Here is a 27,841-nt window from a genome sequence, read left to right on the forward strand (position 1 = left end):
GTACTTCAGGAAAAGCATACAACTTTTCCTGAAGTACATAATGTAACAGAATGTCCTAAAACTACTTCCTAAGAAAGCCTATTTCACATTTTCACTGACCTTACTGTGAAGAATCCCTTCCTTATGCAGAGAATAAACTTCTTTTACTCCAGATGCTAAGAGTGCCCCCTTTAATGATTATAAAGTGAATTAATGGGAAGAGAATTCTCAATGTGAATCATTTAAATATTTATATAGGGTGGTCAAATCTTCCCCTATAGTCTGTTTTGATGTAGTGAAAAATCCATAGCCGATCAATGGTTTTTATCCAATGTTTAACTGTGTAAATGTTTAGATCAGGTTTTACTAATAACTTGCATGTATCTTGGCATTAGTAAATGTTATTTTTACTGTTGCTTCTGTAGAAATGAAAGCATTGGCTGAACTGCTCGGTCCATATGGAATAAAATTCCTGAGTGAGAACCTCATGTGGCACGTGACATCCCAGATTGCAGAGTTAAAGGTAACTCTTTGTTTCACTGTTTTATAGACAATGAAGATAAGTCTTTTTAAGATTTATGTGGGAGTAAATTGCTATGAATGAGCACCTAAATGAAAGAAAATAATATGGAATAATAAGGATTTCACTAAGCTCTGTCTGCTTCCAAAAGATCTAATAATGGCCCGTTAATTATAAAGAGCTGTTCTACAAAAGTTGGTGGCAAACCTGTAGTTTGTCTTCTTCCTGTGCTAATGCCAAACCCATTTCATTATTTTTCTTAACTTTATCCTCACATTGCCTTTTGCAAAGGGGTTTATATTTAACATTGCACAGAGTGATGAGCGATCTTGATTTATCCTGAGCATTCATTTAGCAACGACCTTGTATTGATATGGTTGTCCTTAGATGAATAGGAGAAACAGACTGCTTGGTAGCGAGGGACTGTAACTTTTTTAACAACCTTCTCTCTATATATATACATATACTGTATATATTTATATATATATATATATATATATATTTACAGTACTTGGCATGCCCATATTTATTTGTCAGGATTTATACACGGAATAAAGCAGGTCAAAAATGTTATTATGGTAAATATAAAAATGCTGAAGGAATATGGCTTTGCTTTTAGTAATGTACCAAAAATATAATGCTGTACTTTTCAATAACTATATACCCTGCAACTGTGCTTGTTTCTTCCATTGACATTTGATAGAAGCATAAAAGGCAGACTTCAAAACATTTTATTTTGTTCTTCATAGTAGAGGAGAGCCCCTGTCAGATTTTTATTGATGTCTGTGTTACTGTCAGGAAATGACGAGAAATCTATGCAATGCAGTCAAACATAAAAGATCCACATTTTTAGTCCAGTGAAGAAGGATTACATTTGACAATGTTTTTATTGCTGTTGATGTCTTTGATGTCTAATTTTTGATATAATGTAACTGTTCAGGTAATAAATAAATCTCCCAAATGGGATCACAGGCAAAAACAACTGTAAAAATTAACTCTTGCCAACCAAATTGACGCTGGATGTTAAAAGTGCCAACAGATATTAGGTATTTTTTCATAGGTATGTTTGACAATTGAGTTGGCTGTTATTACATATGGAGTAGATTGGTTGTACTACTCTGAAACCTGAAATTTATACTCTAATATCAGTGTTTTAAGTAAGTAAAGAATATATAAAAACAAGATCACAACCTAATTTTAATAGACAGTCATATTTCAATGAGGTTACCACTTACTGGACACCCAATTTCAACCCTAGGCACCCAGAAAAGGTTTAAGGCATTGTGCTTTAGCAATACCAAAAATGTTTTTTTTACCAAAATGCATTTTTTTAACATTGCCGTTGTCTTACACAGGAACTGAAAGGGTAAAGAAAGCAAAAACATGAAATTTGTTTGTAATTCCTCTTTGCAAGCCCTTTTAAAATATCATTCAAACTCTTACAACGACAATTAAAATCACTTAGCAGGTGTGTGGAAAGTCAAAAGAAGCAGTTGAGCAAGGTATGGGCTTGTGGGATGCCGTCTGAGGTCTCCCTGCTAAAAGAAACATGCTGAAGACTATGTTCACACTGGCCATGGGGTATGTTTAGCACTTTCTCATGCCAGGGAACCACTGCCTCTAGATGATGCGTGTAGATTCTCGCCGAAGTAGCCCCATAGAGACTGAATGGGTTAGCAGTTAAAGAGTTGAATAGTTGAACAATTAGAGAATGAATGGGCTAACAGTACCGCTCCCTGCCTCTAGTTTTCTTAAAATGGAGACACAGGTTCCAGCACTGTAGTGCGCGTGACCGTACAACTGGCAAGGTGCCAGCCACCAGGAACCACGCGGGATCACTCCATCCCAGGGTAACCTCTCCTTATAAACTTTTCTACTACTTTAATTTATTTAATTAGTAATGAGAGATAATGGCAGTTGCACATTTTCTACATCACAAGGTGTTGAGCTTCAGTTTTTGAGATTCACAAACAGGACAGGATTTTTTCATATAAACAATATTTTTTCGACTCTGTTAACCACACCTTAATAAATTTACCGCTGTTCTTTAGAAAAGAACAATAAATCGGTGTATATCCTGACCCTCAAGAATTAAAGGTGAATGCACCTGTTCTAAATAATAAGTGTAACTTTATGTCTAAGCAAGCTTTTTTATCCAAAATACCAATACCCTCAACCAATTGTGGATTCCTTCTTAATACAAGTTACATATTTTTGTCATTCATACTTTTTGATTTTCCAAGATGGTCTTCCCTTGCTCCCTTGCAGAAAATCCTCCCTATATTGTTTATGTACCAAGTTAGGTCTCTGCTGACCTTCATTAAAAATTTTGCTCTCAAAAAGCTTCAAAAACACATGCAAAATCTTAACACTAAGATTCCTCAAATATTTGTTGTAACAAGTAAAATAACACTAGCAAGATTGTTAGAAGTTTCCAGAGATTGTTCCAGCATTTCCAGAGTTTTAAATTTCCCTGAGTGGCATCTCTCAAGGGGGGCTTCTGGCTACATGTACTTAGCTGCAGATCCTAAGGCCATGCAGGGTCTGTCTGATCCCTAGAATCTACAAAGTACACAGGAGCCACACACCGCATCCTTTTTTTTTCTTTAATTCAATGAATGTTATTGTTTGAGGATGACACCTCCCATCAGACTCTGATTTTTATGTTGGTAACATTAATAAACAGCAGCTGTCTATTAAAATGCATAAAACTCAGGAATAATTGAACTATAAAACCTTTCCGTAACATTGTGTGAAGATGTTTTATTTGCTTGTCTTACTGTTTCCATGCCTCAGGCACTTTAGAAAGCACTTGGCCAACAGCTTGAGTCAAGATACTAGAGCGCATCACAAATTCATTTTAATTTGCTTGTAACTTTGAGAAAAACATTCATCAACTCTGTCAGACATAGCCAATGTGTGTGTGTGTTTTTTTTAAAGTAATAATGTTTCTTAAAAAGTAACATCTTTGTATTTTGTACATTCTTGATAACTGGAACATAAATTGTACCCCAAGCAAGGCAATTTAACGAGTTCTCTTTTATTTATTTTTTTTTTGTTTTCTTCATTTTTTATTTGTCTTGTGAAATTTGCATTTTCTGCAGCACATTCAGAATAATTTATTGATACAAAGGACAAAGGCTACCTGCCAGTGAATGTAGCAGTATCTTTATAGCCAAAGCAGCAGATCAATAGATTGTAAACATTCCAAAGAGCACAATGGAAGATCAATAGGCTGCAGATTTTTTTTCTAATCACAAGTGAAAGATTTATAGAATGTTTCAATTCATTATGACCTGAAAAAGGCATGTCAATGAGATGGTTTAATTTGCAAAGTATAAAGTGTTTTGCTATTTTTAGGTGGTGCAATGTTGTGCAACTACTATACATATTTTATACCAACTAAAATTATATTAAAGTGTAATAAAAGTGGATCTAAATCCTGGGGTACTCACCTGTCCCTGTTCCATCAAAGGGCCCTGTAATGCTCCTTTTTCTTTACTTTCTTGCAATCTTTGCCCATCTTGATAGGTCAGGCAGGCATGACGGCAACTCCCAAGCAGGTGCGCATGAATTCAGTGCCGGCAACTGCAGGGGAAGCCAGGATTGTCAGGTATCCTGATTTTGACAGTTCCACGAAGCAATCAGGTAGGTAAGAATGCTTATTGAAGAAGGGACATTGCATGTCCTTTTCTGCAATAAAGCCCTGCCTGATTACAAGTTTTTTAGGCGAAAGGGAACCCCAGGGTTCCTCCAAATGTTGCTAGGAGTTCCTTAAGCTGTTGCTGATTGACCATTTGTTGGATGGTGCCCGCCTAGTTGTGGGTCCAACACAACATAGTCAGAGCCAATGGCATGATGTCAATAATCTTTAGTTCTCTTTAAAGGTGGAATTATAAACCATCTCTTGGTTTACCTAATCACTGACCCCTAATTATTACTTTTTATGGGAGTTCCATATTACCTTAAAATTATTTCAAGGGGTCCCCTGGAGTAAAAAGGTTAAGAAATGTTGGTTTAAAGTGTTTTGTTATATCTCTTTGATAACTGCAAAAAATATCCATATATCTTGCTTAACTGCTAGAAGGGAGCTCCTAGTCTCCTGTGCCTTAGAATCATAAGATGCAAATTATTGGAAAAAAACTCTAAATTAGGAAAACTAGAATTAAGAAAACACCTAACACTAGCCACCACAAATAACATTTTGTTCTTGGGTTTAAATACATTATTTTAATTTTCCTATGTATATGTATGTAATGAAATGGAAAAACAAATGAAACATGTAATGAGAGCAATACACAAGCCTCCATTGCTGTCCTAGGCTGACTCTGGTATCAATATGTTGGTCTAGAACAAACGTGCAGATTATCAAAGTTTTTTCATCTGTGCTGCAGAACTGTTGAAACCACTAAATCAGCATAGCAGCAGGGTCAATAGAATTGTCAGAATGATAAATCAAAAGGGCAGCCACATACTACTGGTTCCCTTGTGTATTTCAGGGCAAAATGTAAAAAACCATGTGCAGTACATCCCTGCAATACATTGTTTATTTGCTCATGTGTTATCCCTTTAACGACCCTTGGTCTGGCAGAAATGCACTTACGTCCAAATAACCTCTGAAAATGCCATTAGAAAATGGAAGAATCTTGGTTTATACTTGGGTCCCACCAGTAGATGGCACTTTGTCCTCTTTCAAAATGCAAAACAAATTCCTGCCTTCAGAAAATTATTAGATTTTGTTTGGAGGAGGACACAGAACCATCATAACCATCAAAACCAACTCAAAAAATCAAAATACTTTAAGCTGCAAAAAAGGTAAAAAAAAGATATACAAACAGAGCTCATGGGATTTTTTTTTCTTCTTTGAAGCAAGTCTTCTATGATGTTTAAAAAATAACACACAATAGATGTTGTTATTCACATTAATTTTATTGGCATTTCTGTTGGTCGCTATTTTGAATGATAGCGGAGATGGCTCCATTTTGTATTTGAGGTCTATATTTGAGTAAAATTATTTTTCCTGTTTTGCCTGGTATACCGGTAGGTAGGTAAGGTTTTATATTCAGATTGGTTTATACTCAAGTATACACAGTATACAGAAAATACATTGATTTATTTCAACTCTCCGTCTAAAGAAATAGGATGAAGTTAATAAATACACAGAAAACTACAACTTTATCCTGGCTTTTAGTCAAATGGTCTCTAAAGGAAAATGTCAACTAGTGTATGGTAGGCTTTACCCTTACCTCTTGTTCTGATAACTCTTAGATTTCTGCTCACTATTTCTTCAGTGGGATGAATCTCCCAGGTAGGGACAAAGAAAAAACATTAAACTTGGTAGAGGGTTAAAATCATCTCCACTCTACTCAAAACTAAAACAACATTTTCAATGGTTGTTTATTCCACTTACTAACATAGAACACCCCATACCTATCTTTTAATAACATTTGCATCCCAAATGGGATGAAAGGGGAATAGAGGAAAGGTTTAGCGTCATATAAAGAGTTAAATAAAAAAAGTGCATATAACCTAATGCACTCTATTTTCTATATTCGCTGATATACTTGATGATCTTCATGAGGTCATAGATGAGCAGTGATAGATCTGCTTGCTATCACTCAATTTGAACACAGCTGGGAACAGGTGAATTCTTCTGTCTGATGTATTGAGTCGGGGTAAGGGAGGTGAAAGAAATATATTTGTTTGTACAAAGGTGGAGGAAATTAATAAATCCTGCTGGCACTTTCTAGGTTGTCACAAAATCAGTGAATGTGTTATCAGTGCTTTAAATTATTATGCAATAGGCTGTAAAAGGCACAGATGAATGCACATTGTATGCAGTTGCTGTTAAAATCAACTGGTGTAAGTACCTAACTATGCCTGGATAGCTTTGCTTTGCCCGATATACAGCAAAGCTCAAGCTGGCTCTTGGAAAAACAGCACAAAGTTCTAGTAAGTTGTGATGAAGTACTCATGTGCTTATAGAAATTATTCTAATATGAGGAAAAAGCAGAGTGATACAGAGATGGTCTTATAGGTCTTCTGTCTTATTTTACTGTTCATCCACAGACTCAAGACCTGTAAATGCTACTAATTTGCATGTGAAAATCAGACCAGACTGTGTTGTGTACCAGAGTTATGTAAATTTCAGGATTGAATAGATACAAATATAAATCCTTTTAAGCTTTTCATTCATTTTTTAAAATAGCCTTAAGATGCGTACAGGAGCTTAGTCTACCTGCAGTGAAACTGTTTGTAATCCATATATTGCTGCTGGGCACCATTTCAGGCCACTTTTATGTAGTAATTTGGTGATCTGAGAAAACACATTCTTTTGATGCATGAGCACTTTTCCCAAACACAGGTGATGCTCTGGAAATTTAAAATAAAAGATGTTAGTAAAAAAATATGTTTCTTACCAAAAAATGTTTCTTACCATTCAGATTCACCTACCTTGGATATCTGGCTGTTACTCATGAGACAAGAAGCAGAGAAAGAATACGTTGACAACACTGTAGTGACCCCATAGGGCCCAGCTATAGGAAATTAGCTAAAAAAAAACACATCCCTGCCATGCACCATAAAAAACGAATGCGGGATTGGTGCCCCATGCCACCTCCATAACTTGGGAAAAGTTGCAGTCGATCTTAGAAGTGGTAACTCAATTAATAAATATTTATTGTTTTTAATGGGGAGCAGAAAAGGAAGGCAGAAAATGTTGTTTCACTATGCAGGTATATGTTTCTCACAGCTGGTGGTTAAAAAATCTAGAATTCCCATGTATAAGACCAGTTCACTCTTTTGATCCTGACATTGATCTCGCCCATATATGAGCATTCATTTATCAATATTATCTGTCCCCACAAATTTGTCACCTTTTGCTGCACAAATTTGTCACCTTTTGCAGCAAGTTTCCATTTTGCTGGACAGGGGGCAACCTAAGTGTTGCACTAAAATCCAAATCCAAGTTCTTTGTGCATCTCTCTCCATCTGCACAAGAACAGATTGTTTTTTTCCCCAAAACAATGCTGCATTGATTCCCAAAAGCCTGCATACACACTGGGCCTGATTTATTAAAGCTCTCCAAGTCTGGAGAGGATATACTTTCATAAGTGAAGCTGGGTGATCCAGCAAACCTGGAATGTACCTGGTCCAGGTTTCAAAACATTTGCTAGAAATGCATTTCAGGTTTGCTGGATCACCCAGCTTCTCTGATAAAAGTGTATCCTTTCCAGCCTTGGAGAGCTTTAATAAATCAGGCCCACTATGTAGATGTAGTTTTTAGAATACATACAGGTTTTGGGTAGGAACTGATTTTCAGCTTTATATTCTCCATCTTAACAGTATCTTTTCTGGGAAATTGTTTTATAATGTTAAATTCCCGATTCATTAATCATATAGCAAAAATATAGCAAAATCTGGAAACTCCCTTGTTGAAAGCCCAGCAATAAAAGTACAGAAAGTTTCTTTTTAGTACAGCAGTACTAGACTGATGTGGCGATTGCAGAAAAAGGGAGAAGTTATTGTTACACAGTGTGCAATCCTTTAGAGACTTCTTGCTGGCAAGTGTCACCTAATTAGACAGAAGTGTTTAGGGTTTTTGGCAGACCTTCCACTTTCAGCCACAAACAAACTTGGCGGCAATGATTCAGCCAGATAAAACTGCAAATTCTGAAATGAGACACATTTATCCTGTCAATATATATAGAAAAACATTTTTTCACGGGTAAATGGTTTGCCTTTTAGTTAGGAGTGAAGCAGCTATGCTAATGTATTGTAATTTATTTTAAGCATTTGTATAGTTCTGAGAAATCTAAAGAAATCTGAGAAATTATATAATATATATTATTCATAACAGCCCGGGCAAAATGTCAAAATGTTACAGTTTAATGCTTCTACCATAGCCGTGCAGACACACACTAATGTACTACTGCCTGTTCATGGAATAGTTATTTGGACTGGGGGAGGCATTGGGCATTAACACATTAACACAGATCATCAGCACCCCCCCCCCCAACATATACACACACAATGGTGTACAATTTAGAACATACCCCAGTTGACTTTATTTGGTTGATTTTATTCAGAGTAACTGGTCAGGTGTCAGTACTTGTCATTAGTTGGGCATCAAAATTAGGGTCAATATTAAAATGTCTTTGTAATTTGCACCCAATATGTCCCTAAATACCTGCACACAATGAAGGCATTTCAGTGCTTAACCATGCAGCTTTTATCATGTGTTAACCCTAGCTAACCCGGGAATCCCAATACAAGTTCACCTAGGGCCAATTATTGTGTAGTGGCTAGTGCATGTTTGTCAGTCAATGTGTGTGATTCAATTAATAGTTAAGGGGTAAGATTGGGGTGTAAGTAGGTTTTATTTATGGAAACGAAGGTGAGCTTGGAAGGTTAAAAAGTCCTAATAAAAGGTAAAGTCTCAAAACTTTCTTACCCTGCATGGGAAGATCTCTGTAAAGCACAGTTGCAATCTTTTGGGAATACATGGCACACTTTCCTGGAGTTACTGTTTAATTTATTATTCAAATGTATGAACTATTATAAATATAGTTGTATAAGTGACTGTGGAATATGTTTTATTTCTTTTCTAGAAACTGGTAATAGAAAATATGGATGTGCTAGTACAAATCAGATCCAACTTTAGCAATGCGGAGTTGATGCCATCACTGCTATCCAAGCTGAGCTGTAAGTCACTTTCACATTTGGATGTTTCCAGCAGCAAGGGACTTGGCACAACAGATGTTCCTTTGTTTTTTGTTTTGTTTTTTTTGCATTTTAAACTGACAGAACTACCATTTTGCTATTATTTTTTAGAATATTTTAATTAACAAGAATTTGGCATCTATAATACCACTCTTGGGCATACAGCAATTCTGTAATTAGACAACGTAACATATTTTGGTCAAGACTGACAATGTACAGATTAGAGCTAGCTCACACCTGTGTGGTACCACACATATTACAGTGGGTAAAATTCAAAACACGGGTGTTTTCTGAATGATACCAGTTTGCATCTTGCATGCACTTTTTTTGCTGCTTTGCAGTAGGCAGCCGATTTAAAGTATGGAAGTGCACAGCACAATGTAATCTATGAAGCCATTCTATCACAGACTCATAGATGTAAATTGGTCGTAACATTATCACATAAAAAAATAATAACTCTAAACCATGCCATAATTTACTTTTGGGGAGTCTGGCTCCATCCTGCTATGAAACACAGGTGGCTTAGTAAAGCTGATCATTGACCTCATTGGATGATTAGATATAAAGGCACATACTGTATATCAACATTTCAAATGCTGCTTTATTTGCTACTGAAAATGTCATAAAACTGGAATTAGGTGGCTTGTAATCTGAACTTCTATGTGGACTCTTACTACCTACACAAAAAACAGCAGATGTAAGGTTGCTGTAAACTATAACATAAACTACAGCTTTAGTATATAGTATACAGAAATAGCACTATGCCATCTGATTACTTTATTGGCCAACCTTAACTGCCATGTGTCCTAAGATCTTAAAAGGCCCACTATTTGACTGAATTATTTTATCAAACTGTCAGATATTAGATATACTTTTAAATTGATTTCCTATATCCAGGTAAATAGATACATTTGTGATATGACTTGTAATTTTACATATACTATTCTATTATGGTGTTATGATAATTACATTTTTGTATTTTTATCCCTTCAGCTCCAGAAAATTTACTAAAAAGAATGACCATTATTGGAGTGATCCTATCTTTCCGTTCATTGGCCCTGGAAGGTCTTAGAGAGGTAAGAAATAAAACATGTAAAAATGTATTTGGTTTTCATGAATTGTTAAAGTTCAGCAGTTTTTAACATTGGGAAATAGAAAAACACCTCTTTTGTTTGGATATTACCAAGCAGTGGTCACTCTGAATAAACCTTATAACCGTTTAGTGTAATGCAATCCCAGCTTTTGAAATCTATTAGAAGCAACATTTCCAAGACTAGATCTGCAATGTACTGAGGTTCTGGGGCTCTGTGCTATTCTGCATCAGCCTACCAGTGAAAGGACTTTCTTCGTTCTTGCTGAAAGTGGAACCCCCCATTAAATGCTGAAACAATGGAAAAGGGCTTTTGGTATGCTTTGTTTTCACAACTACTAACTGTATCTAAATTGCAATTTTATATTCGAATCATGATTCGAATGATCATGATCAATGATTGTTATTTTATCTATACCATAGATTTTTAGGAACAATGAAAACATTGTTTTATTTGATTTATAATTATTTAGATGAACCTGTAATTTTGAATAAGATATAATTTTGAATGTTTTTTTCTCTTAGGTCTTCAACAACCACTGTCCATTTTTGATGACCCCTATTGAATTTTTAAAGGATTTTGTTACTCCAGATCTTGACATTCAGGTATGACATGTTTTTTATATTGTTCAGTGGCATACTATAATTTTTCCCAATAAATAAGCCTAAAGTCTTAAAATATTCTGACACTCTTTACATAAAAAAATGCTTCACATATTGATACATTTTTGAGCTGTCAGACAGACTATGATCTTGTACCAAACATTATCAAAGTCAATGTACAATCAACCCAGGCTCCTTTCTCTTACGTGTTTTACTCTACAATAGGGTCATCCAGTGACTATTACCAGGGTCTTTTGTGGATATTTTGGTGCCCCAAGAAGGTCACTTTGGCATCATCATTATCGCTAGAACCCCTTGGCAAGACACTTCTAGAGGCACACACCACCAAACAATACTAAAACGTTGGGCCTGATTTATGAAAGTTCTCCAAGGCTGGGGAGGATACACTTTCATCAGTGAAGCTGGGTGATCCAAAAAAACTGGAATGGATTTCTTTAAAGTCATTTGCTATTTGCTAGCAAATGTTTTGAATCCCGGACCAGATCCATTCCAGGTTTGCCGAATCACTCAGCTTCACCAATGAAGGTTTGTACTTAATTGAATAAATATGTTAATGTTTTTAATATCTTGAATATAATACTATTTACACATTACTTTCAAGACATCAGAGCCTTCATTTTATATAGCACTGTGAGTATCTTTATAAACAAGGACCTTTATATGGGCAGTTTAAATAGATTTAAAGGACAGTAGCATTTCCCCTGACCAGTGATTGTTATGTCTCATAGTATAGTGTAGATTATGGAGTGATACAGCCTTATTTTTGCTTAGCATCAGTGCTAGCCCCACAGTGCTGCAGGAGTAGACAGGTAGGGGTCACAGTGAGAAAAAAACTTTCTACATAGAGGCACTTTAGATATTGCAGTTGGTCCTGGAACAAAGATGGAGGGGGCTAAATGCTTTCAACACAATCTTGATTATATTACTTTTCTAGCCTTTTAGCCAAGCTCACTAAGACAATGACACTTTACTTGATAAGACCTTCAGGAACTCTGTCTTCCTTAAACCGCGTACTCTCTGTTAATTCACACTATTTATTTATATGAATGTCTTAAGCTGTATAACCTTGGAAATCAATTCAAGCAAACAGAAAGGTAGATTGATGTTAAGTACATAAGAATAGGCACACATATACGCTGTGATTGACAACTTTTCTATGGACAAGCGGACACAAGCTGATGTATAAGCACTCTGTGTGCCAATATTTATCATAAAACAATATAAAAAACGGAGAAAAGTAAAATACCTGTGAGCAGTGTATGAAAAGTTTAACAGGCTTCAACAGTGACTGCTGTGATTACATTTTGTTGTGACCATTCAATTTTGATTGTACTTTTATTCATTTGGTTCATTCATTTTGATTTCTATGTTTTTAATTAATATTACAAATACAAATCCTAGTCTTTTTACTTTTTTTTAGTCTTCCACATATCGCGTCATTAATCTTAGTGATTCTAATGCATATCATTATTAGTATCATCATAGTTCATTAAGACATTGCCATGATTAAATATAGTTGATGTCTATCTGGATTTGGATGTAAAATGCTGTTCCACCGAACTAGCAAATATCAATTAAAAGTAAATGCATTACACAGTACAGCTTGTGCTTATAAAGGGATCAGTCCCCCTTTTATAAGTGAAATCATTAATACAGTGTCAGCATGATCTTTACTGATGAGCCTGCCAGGAAAACAGTATTTAATTTAGAATGGATATAAAGGCTTCCAAGGTTTTGATGAGAGGTGATAATTTATTTTTTTATCAGGATAGCAATCAGGTCATGCATGTGTGTTTTGGTTCTGATGATCCTATGGATTTGATTTAGAACTGTTGTCAAATGATAAAATCCCATAAGTATGTATTACTGGCTGCTCATACTTCTCATTTTTAGGGATCAAATGGAACATTTTCTAACCATTGTGATTCTCTAGTACAACTATTGGGTAGTCATACAATTCACAGTGTTACAATGCTCTTTCATATGCAAAAAAAAATCACTGCAATAATGTCACATTGTTCTGTGAAAGTATCACCCTTGAAACCGCTGCAGTACATGTCAGTAAATAGCCAAAATTAGCTCCATCCACAGCCATTTAGATTGACAGCACTTTGCTGTACCTGCAGGAACAGAAGGGTTTAGGAGAGATCTAGCTTCCATATTACATAACATTTCTTTTAATATGAAAATGCTTTGTAATCATGAACTTTAAGTACATTTGTATGTATTTGAAACTAAACATTTTGCCTATTTCTTAGAACTTGGTTTTGGTTTCCTACACTGGATACCTCATCGATTCTATATTTTCATGCCTTTCTTTTAAGTGCTGTGGTCTCTTCCTTTACTAAAAAAATACATAATGATGGTTTAAAGTTCAACTCCCGTCAAAACTATTTGTTTTTGAGCAATTTAGGGAACGGTGTTTGCCTACTTGGTCTAGATTGGGGAGATGTCATCTCATTTTCATTTTTGGTGACCATACAAGAGTTGAATTAAACCTCCACAAAATAAATATTTTAGTGGGCCTTATTTTCTTCCAGTAATACATATTATATGAAGCCTTTCTTTTTTCCATTGTCTATACCATTTTGTACTGAAAGTTTTGAGACAATAGTTTGAGCTCTGCAAGCTAAACAGGCCATGTTACATTTTAAAATGTTCCTAAAGTGTTGGAAGCAATAGGGATGGTGAAGCAGTCTCACACATAATCAGACAGTTATGCATTTTGGATTTTTAGCTGTGTATTTGTATGTGTGGAAATATTTTTTTTTACAATTTTCCACTTGGTGTCGCTAAGTCTGACAACCAGCCTAAACTGCTCTACAGGTTTCCAATTTGGACTGGCTGTGATGACCAATTATCCAATGAATAGTGACTTTCTCATTACTCACTGCTCAATGGCTGTTTCCTGATAATGGAATGGGAATATCTGTACCATGAATCAACTAGAATTTATGCTGGTGACAGGTTTAATAGCACATTTGCAACCCAACTTTTGCACATCGATGCTTCCAACAATCTGGGCAGCTAAGAAACATATATTAGATCATCATGAAGAGCATCTCACCTCTTTTAGCCTATTTTATTTACAATAAGGATTGTGCTTTCATTTAATGATATGAGCCACCTGCTGTCATACATAATCTAAGCTTCCAAATGGGCTGCAGACATGTGTTTTTCATAATAAGATCCATGCCTGCAGCTAACAGAGACATGGACCACAAATACCATACGCTTTATAGTCGGAAATGTTACCTTTATGCCAATTAACTATTTGATTGCTGGGAATATAGAAAGCAATAGTCTTATTATAGGATAACATATAGAATATGTTAATACTGTTCAGGTTCATGTATAATACATATGGATAACAAGGAGCAATGAAAAAGTAAAGAAGCAAAGTGATTTCAGATGTGAAGCTCTGGCATATGCTGTTCTGCAATGATCTGAAGGCACAGTACTTCTTTGTACTTTGTACTAGAAAAGTCATGTCCTTTTATTAGGATGTCACTGGATGTTAACGCAATACTTTAGCTTGTAAGGTATAGAAATCCCTGACTGTCATTTATATACACAGCAGAAAAGGAATGCAGAAAGTGGAAAGGTAAAAGGAAAACGTAAAGCTACAGTAAATGGTGCAGACAAACAGATCAGCTGCAGGGGAGGAACAAAATCCATTGCAGCCTCTGCAGTCATTTTTGTGCTGGGAAGATATTGCAGGACCTGACACTGGTAACTGTTCTGGTATTGGAGTGAAATTGGATGCTTTCTCCAAAAGCTTAGAGCTGAATTAAGAAGATCACATTAACCTAAGCAAAAATGAATTGGGTTGTGCTTTTATTACAATTCAAGTTCAAGTCCATGTTTGCCAATTTTCATGTGTAATAATTACAACCACACCTGCATAGAAGGTACTCATTGACTTCCTATGAGTGCACACAGGGTGGTCATATAGCAGCTATGTTACATTCATTACCCACTTAGCAGCATTTACTGCCACTCTGTTAACACCTTTTGCCTTTTTCTTTGCAAGCATCAATGAGTGCTTTACTAAAGTCTTCACCCCTACACCTTTGTAATAGTGTAAATGAAGCACAAAATTCAGGAAAACCTGCGGAAGTAACATAGGTAAGTATTCTCAAGTCTCAGCGTTTGTGTCTAACCATAGTAGCTAAGAATTTCTGCATTTGGGCTTCTAAGAAATCAAGCTGTATTTTATGCAATAGTTTGATGTGTTTGTGGCTAGGTATTTTCATGGCACAGTTTTTAATTCATTGCACATGCTCCAAATTGGAAAGGTATATTTGATTCAAAATTGCATTTATGAAAATTTGTATCTGTGTGAAGGAAAAGGTGGTATATATATTAGTAGTTAGTTGCATTCAACTGGTCTTATTCTTGTAGTAAGTTTCCAAAAAATGGCATTGGTATTGGATAGCAGAGGCACCCAAGTAGAAAAGTAGTTCAGATTTGTATCTTTTCATAAAGTACTATTTATTAGTCACCAATTTAGTGTCTGTGTTTTCAGGATTGGTGTAATGAACACATTAAGGCCATACAGTAGCGGGTGTTTCTGGAGTCTGTGAAGTGCCTAATGGTCAGGCTGAATGCACAGGTCTCTAACACTACAAGAACAAAAAAGTAAAGTTAATTGTGAATAACTACTACTAGATATGCCAGTAACTGCATGAATGAGAATGTGTCATAAAAAAAATAATGTGGTTTAGTAATAATAGGTGATTTAGTATTCCATGCTGGGAACCCATTATAGGATGTGAGGAAAGTCATAGGGACATTGTAATTAATAAATGTGGAAAGTAATGAAGTGTTTGAACTCAGGTACAGAGTGAGTCACAAAAAATAATAGGGTTTAGTGGTTTTAAAAAATAGAACAATTTATTATAAATATAAATGCATGCGTACAAAGATTGTTTCATATAATACGGGACAGTGTGATGTGTATTACCATGTATTAAAATTCCATAATGGTATTTTCCATAAGAAAAGAGGCCAGTCTCAGTTCCGACATGTTTCACAATTCTGCTTCTTCAGGGGGGATACAGACTAGTGTGCCACATGAATATGTCAATCAGGAAATTTCTGTGATGAATATCAGCCAGAGAGTTTTTGGGAGGCTTAATAGGGGCACAGTCATATCCCTGCAGCCCTACTCTGATCCCACTGGACTCAACTCTTTTCTATCTGTTTTTTCCTGATTTTATTTTTTTTGTAATCTGTTGAGTTCAAATTCTTTGGATTGAGACTTTGACCCCCCTCTTTCCCAACTCATAGAGAGATGGACTCCATGTGTATTATTGTTACTTGTTATTACTGCAATAAAAACTAATGCACCAGGAGGATGGTAGCATCAGTGAATGTGACACTGCTTTATATATATTACATAGTTAAAAACAAATTGCATTAAACACTGAACAAACACGTTCCCAAACTTTAGATACATAAATATACTGTATCCTATCCCTGAATACATGTGTCGGGATGTTGGTGGTCCTTCTGAACAGATACCGTACTAATTACAGTATGCACATTAAACATCACTCGGTATGCAAATTTACACTTATCTTATATGATTATCAATTGTAATACAGTTTTGTGCTGTGTTGATTAACCGTCAATGCAAAGGGTTTGATGTTTAAGCATTATCCTTTATCAGTTAAGTTATTAAAGATGCAAGCCTTGGAAACTCTGTTGGGATCCTTCCTCAGGCATAGCACGATTGGGGAATTCCTGATTATCACTTGTAGTATTGCAGAGTGCACTTTTCCCACTAGAGAGTGCTGTACTCTCAGATATGCCCCTGAATACAGTAGGGTGCGAGGTTGTAGTTACCTCTGCCCACTTTATGCACATTTATCAAGCTCAATTAAAACCACTAATGTAATGTTAAACAAGAACAGTCATTATATTCCCTCCGTATTCACTTAAGTAATTATATGCAAAAATAACAACTGTAATTGAGCTCATCAGCATGCTCTCAACGTCATGTTATCTCAGAAGAAAAATATATCAACTGGCAACAGTGATTTAAAGAGGGATGTACACTTGGCATAAAAATCACAATAACATAACAACATGATACTCAACTACCCCTTGCATCAGTTCTGTATACAATTCACCGCTGATGCTGCCCCCAGGATTTTAAATAATTGTGCAGGTGGTTTTATGTGTATAAAAAAATCTCTTTTATATGCCCACATTTTTTGTTGTTGCGCCAGATGATAATTAATGTAAGCATAAACAACATCTGTACAATAGAGATGCATGTAATTCTATTTACATTTATAATTGCTCATACAGATAGATGCAGTACCTAAATGTAGTGCAACTAAACTACCATGTTTGTAATGGTCAGTGTACAACCTTTTGGTGCCCATTTCTCAGGGACGAGCCTAGACCTAGCTACATTTTTAAACTGGAAAATACACATTCTGCTCCCACTGCCCCGGTTCCTGTGAAGCTCCTTACCTCTTTGTAGTCAAACACTACAGGTAGGTCCACAGCAAGAAAGGAAGAAAGATAAGCATAGGGCCTACACGACAGGGTGGAAAGAAGAGACAGGGAGTCTAAGGGTTAAGTAGAGGAATGAAGGGCCAATGAGGGGTCAGTGGGGGATTGGTGGGGTCAAAAGGGTTGGGAAGGTTTCCCTCCCAGAGGGAAGGATAAAGAGTAGGGGGGAGAAGGATCTAGAACTGTTTGGCTAAGGTTAATTGCCAACCTATCCCCCATGTTTGCGTGTTGTTGGGGGAAAGTACTGGGTGGTTAGGTGGGGCACTTGGAGTCTTGGAAGGCAAGGGTCCTGGTTGGTAATTATGGTGTGGGGGAAAACATTTTGGTGTGGTTTCACTTAAGTAATTATTGGTTACAATCCATGAGGCCGTGTAGAGAATTCTGTTTATGTTTTCGGACCTTGCTTTCTGGGGACCTGCAGCCCTCTTGGTGGGTTAGTGAAAATGGGTAATGTTTTTATTTACAAGGGTGAAGTTAATGTTTGTGTTTAAGAATATTTTGTTATTAGAAGTTTTGTCAAAATATCTAAGGTATTGTAAGTTGGTATTTAAATTGTTTTAAAATAAGAAGATGGTCAGTGTGTTTAGTAAGGAGGGTAAAGGTGGGGAAGAAAGGAAAGGGGGATAGGGGCAGTTATTGTAGGAGAAGGGGCGGTGTCTTAGCTATTCTGGTCATGTACCCTCACTTTTCAACAGACTTAAGCTGCGTACACACGGCAAATTTTTCTCGCCCGATAATCGGTATCGGCCAATTATCGGGCGAAAATCTGCCGTGTGTACAGTCGGTCGTCGTCCATCGTCCGACGACCGTCCTGGCGGATCCATGGACGATGGACGACGACCGATCCTAATGAAAGGGAAGGGGAGAGCGCGCAGCAGGGTGCCGCTCCGTCGCTCTCCCCCTCCCCTCTCCATAGAGCATGAACGGTGCTGTATGTACAGCATCGTTCATGCATCGTGCAGTCTTTTCTCGTTGGAAAGGATCGTGAAAGATCCTTTCCAACGAGAAAAATTGCAGGTGTGTACGCAGCTTAACTGCCTCTGCACTTGTGACCTTCACTGTAATCCAAAACTGTACCCATGCACTTCTTTGCCAATAGCCTTTGTGCCCACTATGTTCACCGTCATCCAGAACTGCACCCACACATTTTCCCTGGCTTCTACTTTGCCAACACTCTTATCCACACTTTTTCACTGTGTATTTCCCACCTGCTACCAAAGTGCCCATGCACTTTTCTGTCTACCATCACCATATCTTCATACTTTTGTGGTGGCTACACACTTTATCTCTGAATAACGCTGTACTCATGCAATTTTTGTCAAACACAACTGTGCCACCACACGTCTTACTCACACCTACTGACTGCTATTGTGCAACTACCCTTCTCCCCCATTTGCCACTACATCCAGCACTTCCATTGCACATTAACATATCCCCATCTATTCAAACTCAAATGTTCAGATTGGGAAGTTGCAACTTCATAGATGCAATGAACTGGAAAACGTGTCCTTTAGACCAGGGGTCCCCAACCACCTGACACCAGGGAGTGAGAGCACAGAGACCAGCGGTGGTCCGCAGCTCTGGCCAGTGCATTCCCCAGCGGGGTCAGGAGAAGGACGTGCGGACCATATCCCCCGTGCGGATCGCAGGCTCAGGGCAGTGGACGGGTTGTGTCTCTGGACACAACCCTCCCACTCTCCCATTGCAGTTCGGCATTCTAGTGGGAAGGAAAAACCACAACATTCAAAAAAAACATCTTTAAGTGTTTGCCTAATGCCTACAGCAAACTATCTAAGACAATTGAAAATAGACGACCTGGGAGCGTTAAGCCATGCAGTCCATAAAATACTCCAGAACCTAGCCTTACCTCTGCATCTGCTTTATGGTTAATACAAGTCCACCTCACCATAATCTGCCTGAATACATATTTTCATGAGTTTGCAAGACCTGCTCTGCGTAAGCTTGATTTTTCTACTCTGCACTGATAATAGCCAGCAAATCTAAACTATTTGTATGCAGCTGTGTGCAGCTCCACCTAAATGAGGAATAAGCCTCTTATTTTTAAATGTGTGACGGACATGAAACATGTAATTATCTTCCAGTTTAATTTCAATAGTTTAGTGGGCGGCTTTTTAGTTCATTTAAGTCTGCATCACCATGACCAGTCTTACTTTTTTAAATTGTGCATCTGTATCTGTTGGGTACCCTATTCATCCATTTACATTTTCTTTACTAATTCCTGATTTTAAAGAAAATGCAGCTGTAGTTCTTTATGTCCTGTCTATCAGAGACATAGTAATGACATCCAGGCTAAAATTTAGAATTTGAAACCAACCATATGAAATATGAGACAAGGTTCTCTGATTACTTGTCACAATTTATGAAGTTTGTTAGAGTTAGGAAGTGTTTTAGTTATATTAAGCAGCTGCAGTATTTAACATCTCACTGTAATTACTTAAATTCACTATATTAAATTATAATTAAATATATATTATAAATAAAATATATATATATATATTATAATTAAAATTATATTATAATAATATTATTCTATAGAATTTTTCATAATATTTCCAGCAGAAAAGCTTTGACTGACTTGTTTTCATAGTGAATGTTTATGTTGGATTGTCATAGTTACCCCAGACAAAGCCAATTACATCATCTCAGTGCATAAACATGGGTATTTGGCCAAATAGATGTTGATGTAATGTAAAAAAAAGTTTTAAATTGTAATTTTACAATTTAAAGTACTTATGTCTGTTAGTAGATACGAGAAAATGTCGGAAATGATGGCCTTTGAGTAGGATTACCAGGCCTAGTTATCCTATAAAGACCATGGCTTTTTATGATACTTTTAATTTGAATGCATCTGCCAATCTTATAGCGATACTGTGAATGGTAATCTTCTGAAGCTTCTGCTATGAGAACATGTTACCGACAATTTCTCTAGTATGGGTGACCCAGAATAATGTTATGCTCTTAGACTTTCAGCTGGACCCTGTTCCAATAATTATTGTTGCCACATTATTGCATAAAGTATGACCATATTACCATGTCCATCACTATAAACATACACCATGCATGTAGACAGATAACCTTGACTATTTATACACAAAATTCAGCATTACAGGCACTCACATGCAATTCAAACTCTTCTACTTTCCTATCACATGTACCAAATGTTAAAAAAACACACTAGTGAGGTGGATAATACTCTATGTAGATAGATTCACTATTGTGGGATCACCCAGTAGCTTCTCCTACTGCATGCTTATAAATGTTTAACTTAGTGAATGATGTAAAGCTTTGCTGACTTCTATCCAATCCATTCTTTTTATCACTTGCAAGCAAAACATGTTTTGTTTTCCTTGCATAAAATTAGGTATTTTTGCAAAGTGAATTTTAACTACGTTCACTAATATAGGTGAATTATCCCATTGCAAAGTGACAGCCCACCCCCCAATTCATTAGCTATTCAGTGCTTGATTTTACTCATTGACCTTGAGTTACATTTTGAAATCATACAAAATAATGATGTAATATTAAATATTAATACAATATAATGGTGTAATTCTAAAATAGATTTTGATGAAATTAGAATGAAACTATAGTTCTGCTTTGAAAATCAGCAATCAGGTAGGTCTTTAATGTAGAAAGGGATAGGCTTTGTCCCTTCTGGAATAACATGTACTTACCTGCCTGGTTGCTGAGTATTGCAGCATGAACTCCCATCTACGTGTGTTACATCATTCTGGCCTGGTCAATCAGTATGGCTGAAAATCAGCATATGAGAAGAGAGGAGGAAGAAGATGGCAGTGTTTCCGTGATGGACTGGGGACAGGTGAGTCAAAATAAAAAAAAGTGTGTAGGTAAGTTTATTTTATTGCAGAAGGGGATTTGCCTGTTCATTCTGCAATAAAGGACCTGCCTGATCACAATTTTTAATTTTTACCTACAGTTCTGTTTTAATAGGCATTGAAGAAGTACCAACATGGTTTCTTTTCATTGTCTACAGTAAAAAGACTCAATTATTTTTTAGCTTAAAGTATTAGATTATGAATCATAATATAAATAGAGGAAAATGCTTACTTGTAAAATTTACAGAAGAGGAAAAAATTGGTGTAATCTGAAAAGAACCAAAAATTCTACCGGACTTCTGGCAACAGAATTATATGGATTGTGTCTACAGGCTTGCAATGTGTGATACCATGCTGAGAGCTGCCTGGTGATGCGTGCACTGAGAAAACTTGACGTGACTAAGAGATAGCAGACATGTCTTGTCAGGGTCTGGAGTTTGAAGGAATACTAAACAGACTGTCTTGCTTTATGCAGAGTTTTTTCTTTGCTGAAGATGTGCACAGACGGATTATTGTAAAGAACTTTAAGAGGAGAGTGTTAAGTAACAACTGACACCACATATCAGGAAGACATTTTCTGAAGATAAGTGATGTCATTTCTGACATAGTATATCGGGATATCAAAGTCATAGTCACAAGCCTGTGGTACAAAATAGGTATGACATGGGAAAACAACAACATATTTCGGGTTGATTGGCACATGATTTACTATGTGTTCTATTAGGTTCCAAAAAAGAGTATACAGTCAGATAAATAGATGATTGGAGACTTTAGTGACTAAAAAATTGTATTACTTCTGCACCACTTTTGTGTTTTGTCCTAAAATAGTTTTAAATTGTACATGTGAAGAAATTAAAACAATATACTGTAGTTAATCTAAGACAATACTAATTGACAAGGTCTTCACTTTTTTCCTATTTTTATAACCTATGGTAAAAGACAGAATCCTACCACACCTGACACGGGGGTAAAATTGATTAAGCTACAATTATCCTTTAATGCCAAATGCTAAAGGTGTTAGGAATTAGGTAGAATTTAATATTTTGTTCTATAAATGTGTTGGTACACAAATTAATTAAGTAGTGTTTTTTTGTGTCTGGTGGTATGGCGCATTGTTATGCTGAATTACTGTATAGTCTCAGTTTTTAGGACTATATAATACAAAATAGCTTAACCAAAGACCAAATGCATCCTTTGTAATGTCTCCTGTGTTCCTGTCTAGCCCTTACTCCGGATTTTATCTTTTCACTAGTGAATGAAAAATAAATGCACAGTCTTTAGATGTTAATAGGTAATTGAATGTGTGCTGGCAGTTAATGGTAATGAATTCATTTTCCACTAGGCAGGTGGAAAAAAATAACCCCATGCAGCACATTAAAACTGACCTGTTTCACTGTTTGTGATGTTATTCCATCCTATTACATGTTTGAGTGAAAACAATAGCACAGTATGATTTTTCTATTGCCAGCTGTCTGTAGCAGTGACTGCTAGATAATTAGTTTATGACCTCCTGGGGACAGCCTTCTTCTGAAGTTTGTGTTGTATTTATTTGTTTTCATTTTGAAATGTTTATTACTATTTACTGTTAATTTATTATTTATATTAAATTAAATAGATTTGAATAGTTAACAAAAAAATTAGATGTCAATAACCTGATGATTTTTGTTTTAGGTGACACTTAGTATATTTGAACTGGCAACATCAGCAGGTATTCAATGTGACGTTGATCCACATTTGGTGGCAGCTCTATCAAACATGAAAACAGGTAAAACTACTAGCATAGCAGGCTGGTAATTGCAAGGATGTTTAGGTATGTATAGCATTGTATGTAAAAAGTCGACCTAACATAAAAAACCCATGCCACCAAAAGAAAAGGCAAGCAGAGGACAAAGGACTACTCCCCACTACTACCATGCCTTATTCTGCACTGTGTATTTGGAAGGAGGCTGCCGTCTTGGCAAAGGAGCAAGATGTCATAGCTGCAATCTAGATATACAGTGAGTTGATGACTGTTGGTGTAATGATCAAGTAGCAGCAGGAAATGTGAAAAAGAACAGATCCACACAGTAGATGAAGCAGGGAGATCCTTGCACTGTACATCCTCAGGTACAACTAGCATACACTCTGAGGCTGTGCACAGCTGATTTTAGGAGCCGATTTGCCCCTAACTTCATTCTGCCCTGCCATCGGCTGCTAAGACGTTATAGCCTTTCTGCTCACCGTCATCAGTTGCCTGCTGTAGCGTTAAGCTGGGCTGACGTGTTGCTGGTGTGTATATTCATTAGATTTACTGTTAATAACTTTGCCTGTTCACGACCCTGTGATTGTATGCTGCCTGGACCGACCTTTGCATGCAACCCAGACTTTGCTTTGTCTTCACCCTTTGATACCTTGTCTGGTGGATTGAATACTAGGGTACGACCTCTGGCTTTGTATTCTGGAGTTACGTCTACTGGAATTATTCTGCATTATCTGTGGGCTCCTGGTCCTCAGTCCTTCCCTAGGCGCAATCCCTTGAGCATAGAACTCCTGGGGGCAACCATGTGCTTGGATTACGTAGGCTGAGCGGGGGCCTGCTATTGACGAAGAGTTTGGCATGAGTTAAAGGGACTGGCTTCTGGCAAACACTGGTGATTACAACTAGCAGGCACAGGAACATTTATGAGTCTCAAAGCACTTAGAAGTTCACTGCTGTTTCTCAGAAGGAATGCAACAGTTATTTTTTAAGGTCAGGCAAAGATCTAGATGTTGTCTTGATCAGATAACAAATCTTTAACTTTTTTTAAAATCAGGTTCATTTTAACATGAAGGTTTTGTTAAAACATATACAGAGGCATCATGTTAGGCATTTCCTACAATAAAAGTGCAGAAATAGTGATGATGTGCACCCAGAGCACCCATTCAATCTCTAGCTGCTATCTTTTAATGCAGAAAGGCTGGTTTCCTTTTCTTCCACTTTCAGATCTATGGCTCAAAAGTGTTTTGAAACAGCTGTGAATCTCTCATTATTTTTATTGCAACTTGTAGCTGGGCTGCATAATTTCTAGAATATAAAAAAGCTATATAGCTATATAAAAGGAAGACTGACTTTTTACATCTAATTTACATTTCTAGAATATAAAAAAAGCTATATAGCTATATAAAAGGAAGACTGACTTTTTACATCTAATTTACATATTCCCATACACACTTTTGAAAGTTTCATTACGTGAAAGTGCAACTGAATTTTTAGTAAAAGTATAAATTGGCAAGATACATTAGAGGTGCATTAAAACAAAAAGTCCTATAGTTTTTTTATTGAGAAGAAGCGACATCCTGAATAGAAAAATTCCATTGAAGTGCACAGTGGTAATTTTGAATGAACAACATTGGGGGACTGTATACACATGTCCGATTTTTGCCCCAGATCAGCACAACCATTCAACTTGGGGGGAAGTTTATCTGTACAAAGCTTAAAACAAGTTATGCAGATAAGCCCAAGAAAATTATGAAGATAACATTTTACTCACTAGTAGAAGTTAAAGTATCTGGCACAAGCCAAATTAGAGATATCGGTTTTACCCTACAATATCGGTCATACCCTACAATTTATTGTACATTCCTGTACAATCTCTGTAAGGCCTGGGTCTTGGTGCGCAAGAGATGGTGTCTGGAGATAGGCCGGCAGCCAACCCGGCGCCCACAAATGCAGAATACAGAGCCCACAAATGCAAAGTTCAGAATGTCAGGAAATCTAAAAACAAGCCAAGGTCAAAAACACAGGAAATCAGCCCATCCAGTGAAGTACAAAAGGAAAAGCACAAACAGAATCGGGGTCGCAAGCGAGGTCGGTCCAGGCAGAGTTCAGTGGATAGTCAGGAACAGGCACAGGTCTATAACAGAGAATACTCAAAAATCAATCCAACACAGGTAAGCCCAGCAGACGCTATAACAGGCACATCTGACTGGGAGCAGAGGGGATATAAAGCCCCAGCACCCAATGACAGTATGGGATTACACAGAAAACACTCTGCTAATCAGCTGCACACAGCTCAATACCTTTCAGCTGTGCAGCCTTGGTGCAGAGGATGCCGAAGGAAAAATCCCAGCTACAGGGATGCAGCAACCCACAGGGCACTGATTCTGAAACCCCAGTGCTACCGCCAGCGCAACCGCCGTAGGGAGAAGGCTGTGCGCGCCCTAATGCAATGGGCCTGGGATCGTAAGTCCAGAGGGTTCCTCCTAACAATCTCCTTTAGAGTTACCAAAACTATGTAATATGAGGTCACATCTACATTTTCTATTTGCATCAAATAAGGCAGGCTTATGCACTACAAAGTTTATGATGTATCTAAATAAGATTATACGATCAGATGTGTAGTACCAAGGTTAGGAGTTTTGTAATTACCATTTTACAACCAGTCTATATTTCATCCAGTCATGTCTGCTATTCATCAAACTATAAAAATGAAATTGTGGGTGAAACCATGAGATTATTCAATGAGCCTCAGTATAGAGTTTGCTGATTATCCAAAGTGTTTGTGTCTGATCTTTTTATATCATTTAAACCACTGTATTACAATCTGATAAATGCTATAAAAGTAGTAGAATTAGTTTGTTTTACATTTTCATTATGTTATATTATATTATCTCATTATGAGATGTCCTGTTACTTTGTTAACACATCACTGTTTTCGCAGAAAGTTCCTCTCTTGATGAAGAGTACAAGGTTGCCTGTCTATTGCAGGTGTTTCTGGCTGTGTCTATTCCTCTGCTGGCCTCTGATCCCATGTCCTTCTACAGCATTGAAATCGATGGTAAGAAAGACTATAGAGAAAAGATGGCCCCTGGACCGTATTCTGTAAATGAGTTTAGTCTAATGCTGAACGTATGGCATAGAAGCACAGGACTTGTTGTTTTAAACAGAGCCAGATTTCTCACAAGGCCACCTAGGCCATGGCCAATGGGGGTGACTATTTGTACTGCTATGATGGATGTAATATTATCATTATAATACGTAAAAGCACATAGCATAGGGCTATTCTGGCCACAACCATGATATTTCCCACCAATGACCCTCCACTATCTTCATCGCATCCCTCCCATATTCGAACCTCGAGCCCAAGCTAGCTGACCTAAGGGAGAACAAAGAAAAGTAAGTAAGAATATTCAAAGAAAATTTTTAGTACATGTAAACCTTGAATGATATTATTTGTGATGAATACACCATATATCATAAACCACTGTGTTTTTCACCGTATTTATCATCCATTGCCTTTCATTGCTTCTGATCTTTGGTCAGCCACTTCTAGCCTTTAGTTATTGCTGCATGGCATTTCTCAGTGCAGGTTTCCTGATGATGACAACAAAAAGACTATTTGTAGTTGCCGAGAGACAGAAATTGTAGCTCAATTAGGAAGCAAGGCAGACCGTTGTCACCTTTAAACAGGAAGTACCTAAACAAGGACCTTTACAAGATATATTTAATCCAGATAAAATTATCGCTATGTCCTACTTAACTGACCTTTTACATTTTCTTGTGGTATTTCTATTTGACATAATTGCGGGAAATACACTTTGATTAAGCCTATATTCTGCAAATGTGTTTTACAGGGTACAATAACAACAGCCACTGCCTGGCCAAAGCTATCATTCAGGTGTCTGCTGCATTCTTTACCATCTACCATAAGAACATAGAGACACACCTCAAGGAGTTCTTGCTGGTAAGCAGTTGTCATGGTATTTTATAAATATCATAGCTCAGTTTAGTTTTCTAGTTATAAAATAAATGTCTATTTTTTCACTTAAAGAGGAATAGCTTACACATAGCAAAGTAATGGAAGATTGCACCACACCATGGATGTTGAGCTTCTGGTGCAGCTCTATTATCTATGGCTTGAGGGGCAAGGGTGGACATTCTGATTTTTTCATTTACAAAGAAGAGATGCTTTTTGATTACAGTCTTTTCATATTTTCCAGCTTAGTGTTTTCCTTTCAACACAAACGCTTGCTGATCCTACAGTTAGTCTCCACTTGAATGCAATCATTTGCACTTTAAAGTGTTTGCACAAGGCTTTATCTGTCTACTATAGTGGCCAGAGCCCCCAAAACAAGGATACCTTATCATGGGACTATGCCTCCAAGACCTCCATTGATGACTTGGCTGCCTTGGACTTCTTTCAGACATGCAGACCAAAAGCACGTGGTTAGCCTCCCCTAATTGCCCCTATATTTGTCTAAGAGCAGTATTTAGAGTCAACTGCAGTGCTTGACAAATGCTTTGTTGTCAGTGCATATGTGGTTGACTGCACAGCAAGAGATTATGGGTCATATCCAGTCCTCTAACAACTACCACAACTGCAAAGCAATAGCGTATTGTGGTTGAAACACATCCCCATTCAAATGAATAGAATAGGCTGGCCAGCTACATGTTTGGTGTAGAAACCATGTCACAAACACCCACAACGGGAACACAACCACATGCAAAAATTTGTGCACAGAATAGTACCCAACTGCTCTCATAAAGTTGAATGGGACGAGCAG

The 27,841-nt window shown here is 37.0% G+C and overlaps 1 protein-coding gene across 1 annotated transcript in view; it reads left to right on the forward strand.

Moving 5' to 3' along the window:
* NCKAP1L (NCK associated protein 1 like) overlaps window positions 1-27,841 on the forward strand; it is a 97,262-nt gene that overhangs the window by 48,087 nt on the left and 21,334 nt on the right. Inside the window, exons 23-29 of the mRNA XM_072406369.1 lie at window positions 405-502; window positions 9,109-9,202; window positions 10,214-10,296; window positions 10,836-10,916; window positions 22,991-23,084; window positions 25,999-26,115; window positions 26,912-27,021. Coding sequence (XP_072262470.1) covers window positions 405-502; window positions 9,109-9,202; window positions 10,214-10,296; window positions 10,836-10,916; window positions 22,991-23,084; window positions 25,999-26,115; window positions 26,912-27,021 — 677 coding nt within the window. The remainder of the gene's footprint in view (window positions 1-404; window positions 503-9,108; window positions 9,203-10,213; window positions 10,297-10,835; window positions 10,917-22,990; window positions 23,085-25,998; window positions 26,116-26,911; window positions 27,022-27,841) is intronic.

Source organism: Pyxicephalus adspersus, chromosome 1 (genome assembly GCF_032062135.1).
Source record: "Pyxicephalus adspersus chromosome 1, UCB_Pads_2.0, whole genome shotgun sequence".
In the NCBI taxonomy this organism is placed as follows: domain Eukaryota; kingdom Metazoa; phylum Chordata; class Amphibia; order Anura; family Pyxicephalidae; genus Pyxicephalus; species Pyxicephalus adspersus.